Raw genomic sequence first — 6,203 nt, 5'->3', positions numbered from 1 at the left:
AACGATATCGTTGGAATCACTTTCAAAACGATTTTTCTCCAGCTGATGAACGATAAAAAATTGACAGCCAATCAGAATCCATCCTGCTGTAACGAGCTCGAGAATTTAAAGCGGCAGACGCGCGTGCCCTTAGATTAAACAGACGATATCGTTTGCTGGTGTGGACGCTAATATCGTTATCTTTATAGTCATTGTTCTTGGTGTGAACGGGGCTTAATTGTCTTCACTGAATATTAAAGTTGATTATTATTTTGTTTATAATGAGGACTGTTGTTATATTTACAGTACCATTTAAATGTATGGAGTCATAACGATTTTTAAGAAATTACTTTAATTCAAGGATCCATTACATTGATCAAAAAGACAGTGAAGTACAGAGTTTTTAAGCATGTTGGTGATTTTCATTGCGACAGCTTTGGTGATGTTGAGATCTGATATACCCTGTCGCCCCAAATTTAAAGAGACAATTTCTGTTTAGAATATATCCACAGGGGCATTTTTACAGAAGAGATTTTAGTTTGTGATAGAAATGATACGCCGTCTAGTCTAGAAGCGGTAGTATTGGTGTAAACTAGCAGCTAACACTAACGCTACTACACCGGGCGCAAACGGTGCATTGAGAAACACTACTTTAAAGGAAGATACAGCAGTAAATAATCAGGAAATAAATTTGAAATATTTATTTGTTTATTTATTTAAAGAAAATAAGTACTTTTATTCAGCAAGGATGCATTAAATTGATCAAAAGTGACAAAGACATTTGTTATGTTACAAAAGATTTCTATTTCAAATAAATGCTGTTCTTTTAACGTTTCTATTCATCAAATACTCCTGAAACAAATTGTATGTGACACTGAAGACTGGCGTAATGGCTGCCAAAAAACAGCCCATATATTCAAATGGAAAACAGTTATTTTAAATTCTAATAATATTTCACAATATTACTGTTTTTACTATATTTTTGATCAAATTAATGCAGCCTTGGGTGGCCATTTTACCATTTCACAAGACACTTCTTTCAAGAACATTTTTTAAAAAATCTTACCGACACATAACTTTTGAACATTGTAGATATTGATGTATTTAGGAGGTTTTTTTTGTCAATCAGAGAAAACACCATATCAACCAAGTAGGTGATATGGTGATATGGATACATTAACCAAGTAGGAACACTAGGAATAATATTGAATGCACCAACGTAACAAAAACATAGTAAATAACAATATTTACCTGCAAATATATTACCAAGACATTTTAATATATTAAAAATATCATATAGAGACTTCCTTGACCATTGTGGTGGTGATGCAAACGAATCATTAAATCAGAGCTTTGAATCAATTCATTGAAACAGTTTGATTCATAAAAATGAATCTAACTTAGCAACTCTACAGCCGTTTTAGCTAATGATGCTCAAATCAGAGATGCCACTAAAATGTAATCTTCAGTATTTGTCTATTCTTGTCTTTTCCTGTAAAAAAAACATCTCAACATTATTAAAATACATTTACTCAGTAAACGAAATGACCGTATTTTTCATAGAGTAATCTAAGGAAAAAAGCATCTTTTACCTAATGAATTGTTTATTTTTTATTTAATTGACAAATAAAAAAAGTGAAAAAGGCGTTAACCTCTCTAAATTTCATTAGATTCATCACGTTACTTTGATTCTGAAGTAAATATATAATGTTTAGATATTTTTTATGTAAAACGAGACTAAAATACTAAATGGTTTTAGCAGTCTTAACGCTCATATAATCTCGAGTCTTCATTTATGTGGCACAAGGGTCAATCCCACCTAATGCTCTTTTTTACCATCCCATTCCCGTTTCTTCTCAACATAATATTTATTTTCTCTCTACTGCATGTCTATCCAATAAAGTAAATAAATAAGGCTCCAATAAAGCCAAAATAAATACAACTCGCATTGCTTCATTTCGTTGGGCTGTTTTTATTGTCTTGTTTTTTTTGCATATCCCTGCAACCTCTCAACCAATCACAAAGCGGCAGAATCCACATTGACATTGACTCAGTTGTCAGCTCTGAGAAGTGCTGTCAGCATGGAGGCAGATGGGAACTCTGTTGTCGTTTGAGGGTGTTCGTTGCCCCAGTAACACCTGTCCGTCTGAACGAGCCTTTAATAGTGCTTAACAAGCCCAAAGGCCTGGTTAACCTTTACTGTAAAGGTACTTTTGAGCTCTGCTGGATGTTAGCCACAAATCAGTTTACGTGTGGAAAAAGCCGTAATGCATCAAACATGATGTTAAACTTCATTAGCATGCTGAGTTCAGCTAATGTGTGTGACGTGTACTGCACACGTTTCTGAGCCCCATCTCGGGCCTGTTGGAAAAACGTTTATACCCCCTCTCTCTTCGCTCAGCTTGAAGTGTTTTTTGGTCTGTTTGGTCATCTGTTTTAGGTGTTTATGGGAGTTTAGCTAGATGCGCGCAGACATTTCTGGATGCTACATTCCAACATGCCAACAAGATTAATTAACATGGCTGGGCATTACTATGAAACATTAACATTAATCTACAGATTTCCTCTAACTTTCATAAGGATATTTAAAGCAAGGTCAAAAATGGAGGAATGACGCAGGATTTACTATACATCCTCTCTCCCCACGGACGAGTCTGACCGTAAACATCGGGTTATATGAATCCTTCACACAAGTTTGGGTTCTTTTTAGTTTATTGGCAAGGTTATAAGATGACAGATCAACTGTAATAAATTGACGGATCTCCAAGGGCTGGTTGCAGCATAAGTGGCTGCTAAGTTACAGCTTGAGTAATGCAGATTTGTGTGTTGCATTAATATACCAGGCTTATTATTGTTAACCAAAACTAAAACCATAAAAAAAAACTTTTTGTGCCTCAAACATTAACTGAAATAAAACACTTAAACTTATTTTATTTCAGGTAGTTGCCAAGGAAACATTTTTTTATTTAGGTTAACTTGATGTACTAAAATAATTCAAACTGATTTTATAGCTGCCCAGTTAAGACCTATAGTTTGCTGGTGCAATCCAGACTATAAAGCTAGATGGAAACAGATTGATTTCTCCTTTTTTTCTGAAATACCGATTCAGGCAGTAATTGCAGATGATAATTTATTAAAAAAATATATAAGTAAAGAATATCCATGGATAATGACTATCCTAGAAATATGGGCCACAGTAATAAAAAAATATGATTTGAAAGACGCTCTAAAGATAATGAGGTGGTGTGCATACGATACAGATTTCACTCCAAATACTCTAGATGAATCTTTTAAGAATTGGAGTAAGAATGGCATTACATCATATTATTCTGTTACAAACAATAATACTTTCTTAACTTTTCAAGAATTTAAAAATCAGTTTAAGTTGGATAATCAAGACTTGTTTAGATACTTTCAAATAAGACACTACTTTAATTCAAAAGTGAACAAGAGCGGGGATTGGGCACAGAATGATTTAGTGAAGATATTCCTGTCGGCATATAGGGCTAATACTATTAGTAAGGTAATCTCAACATTTTATTATTGTTTTCAAAATTACAGATCAGATTCTACCTCATATGTCCGAATTAAATGGGAAAAGGAAGGAAACATTATTATAACAGAAGAGGCTTGGTTAAAAACGTGTAAATCCCAATAGGAAACCACAGGCTCACATTAGTGGAGACAGAAATGTAATTTGGTTTTTTATATCCCCTGCACAAAAGTGCCATAGTGAAATAGGATTTAGGTGTTGGAGGCACTGTAATTCAGAAGTAGCAAATCACCACCATATATTCTGGGCATGTCCAGTTATACACTTGTTTTGTGAGGGAATGAGAGAGAAAAAAAAACATTGTCGCTGCATATTATATGCGAACCAAGTGAGACTAATTAAGGAAGTGAGAAAGAGAAACAGGGTGAGGGAGTTTACCTTCAGTCTCCATAGAGGATAGGTGGAGTCAGGGTCTCTGTTGAAAAACCTGGTTGTTTTCGTCCCTGCGCTTAACAGATACTCTGCTGGCAAGCCCTGCGTTTGAGAGATGTACCGGATCTGGTGGAGGACATAAACACAGGCGATAGGAGATTTACAACTAATGTCACACATTAGGTGCTGGATATTCACTACTTAGACATGTACACTTGGAAAAGGGGATTTTCTTGCTTGTTTTATATATAAAGGTTTAATATACATAGACATACAGTCACAATGCAAAGTCAATTTAACGAAACTAAGCTGTTAAAACAAGTCATAAAGACAGCTGATTTGATTGTAACTCATTTCTTTATTCTCTCAGAATTTTGTATTGTATCTTTTGACTTCCTTGACATAAAAAAAAATGACAAAAAAAAATGACAAGAACACACAACAAAATTACTAAAACTTAAAAACAAAAAAATGAAAACAAAAAATATAGCAATAAAAACGCATATATACTTAAAGATGTTTATTGCACTTGACTGTTATATAAAGCTAAATAAGTCTGAAACTAGTTTGTCAAATCAGTTACTATGGCCTTAGTGTGAACTTTATTCTTAATTTAAGTATGAACGTATGGATGACTTGCATTCTTACAAACGTCTGTATATAACGTATGACTTTTCTGTAACCTTTCTTACATTTTAACACCACATCTCCACTGTTTCTTTAGGAATCATATCGGCAGGTGATGAAGATGAGGCCGAAGGACCTGTGGAAGAGGTTGATGGTCAAGTTCAGAGGAGAGGAAGGTCTCGACTATGGTGGAGTCGCAAGGTATGAGTTTGACACTGAGAGACAAAACTTAAAGCTTGATGCTGAGCATGAAATCAAAATTGACCCCATTTTCTTTCTTAACACATTTGTTGTGAATGATACATCTGTGAACATTATTAAAAAGAAAAACATGTTTTTGTAATTTGGATGAAAAATGTACGTTTCAATAATATGTAACTATCCACTGATGCCACCATCTGTTATCATTTTCCACAATCCATTCAATTCCCAATGGATAAAATCAACCCCTGGAATACGTTCTTGAATGATATCCTATTTCGCTAATAAATATATCACAACATGGAAGTAAAATGGGTTATGAATGCAGTTTCCTGCTGTCTTTTAATAAGTGTGTGTCCATCTAGTGGTAGAATTAGAGTATAACAGTGTCAAAGTGGGCCATGATAGACTGAATGTCTGTCAATAATTTGTGCCATTACGTGTGTTTGTGTCATAGGGAGTGGTTGTACTTGCTGTCGCATGAGATGTTAAATCCATACTATGGACTGTTCCAGTATTCACGAGATGACATCTACACGCTACAGATCAACCCGGACTCTGCCGTCAATCCGGTAAGTGGCTTCCTCATGAGCTTCCCATTTACTCATCCAAAAAACACTAATCTTTTTTGTTTTATTTGTTTGTTTTTTTAGGAGCATTTGTCCTATTTCCACTTTGTGGGGAGGATTATGGGAATGGCAGTTTTCCACGGGCACTACATAGACGGAGGCTTCACTCTGCCCTTCTACAAGCAGTTGCTGGGGAAACCCATCACTCTGGACGACATGGAGTCAGTGGATCCAGATCTCCACAACAGCCTCGTCTGGATCCTGTCAGTGTGCTTTATACGTCCATCTATAGCGCTGTATAATACACACTCAAAAATGAACTGTAATACAATTATTACTCTGCCTCTGTATTTTCAGCAAAAGAGGGTCTGGAATGATGCATGATAATATGTCTATGCTGTATAATAAATAAGTAAATATATATTAGTGCTGTCAATCGATAAAAAATCGTTTTTCTGAAATTAATTGCGATTATTCCCACCTAACATTAAAGTTTTTAAATATACTTTTATATTGCAATAATTTCACATTCAATCTTCAAATTAAAGTAGAAACAACATAAAGACAGTATATTTTTTAATATTTGTTTAGTGGCATCTTTTTTTTATGTCTGAAGCCCTAAATACTACTGATGTCTCTAGGAAATAGTTTTTTTTCCCCCTAATATTTAACCATCGACTATAGCCATTCAACATTACAGTATAATTGAGAGCTATCAATTTTAACATTTATTAGACTTTAGAAAAAAATAACTTCAAGTGAACTTAAAACAATCTTCACATAAACCCATTATAATAAATGTCATATTTAGCTACCTGTGCCCTTACGCAATTAGGAAATACACAGAAATTGAATAAAGTTATCAAACACTAAATTCTCAATTAACTATAGATGAATCCTTA

The 6,203-nt window shown here is 34.4% G+C and overlaps 1 protein-coding gene across 4 annotated transcripts in view; it reads left to right on the top strand.

Annotated features, from left to right (window-relative positions):
- The window catches only part of LOC107723598 (E3 ubiquitin-protein ligase SMURF2-like), a 65,859-nt gene that overhangs the window by 49,295 nt on the left and 10,361 nt on the right, over window positions 1-6,203 (top strand). For all 4 annotated transcript variants that reach the window (XM_016532299.1, XM_016532298.1, XM_016532297.1 and 1 more), the window contains 3 exons: window positions 4,629-4,732; window positions 5,190-5,304; window positions 5,386-5,564. In XM_016532299.1, coding sequence (XP_016387785.1) covers window positions 4,629-4,732; window positions 5,190-5,304; window positions 5,386-5,564 — 398 coding nt within the window. The remainder of the gene's footprint in view (window positions 1-4,628; window positions 4,733-5,189; window positions 5,305-5,385; window positions 5,565-6,203) is intronic.

The sequence above is a fragment of the Sinocyclocheilus rhinocerous genome, unplaced genomic scaffold, assembly GCF_001515625.1.
Source record: "Sinocyclocheilus rhinocerous isolate Xijiao unplaced genomic scaffold, SAMN03320098_v1.1 scaffold154, whole genome shotgun sequence".
Taxonomy (NCBI): Eukaryota; Metazoa; Chordata; class Actinopteri; order Cypriniformes; family Cyprinidae; genus Sinocyclocheilus; species Sinocyclocheilus rhinocerous.
The sequence above is the reverse complement of the archived record's forward strand: the minus strand, read 5'-3'. Positions and strand labels throughout refer to the sequence as shown.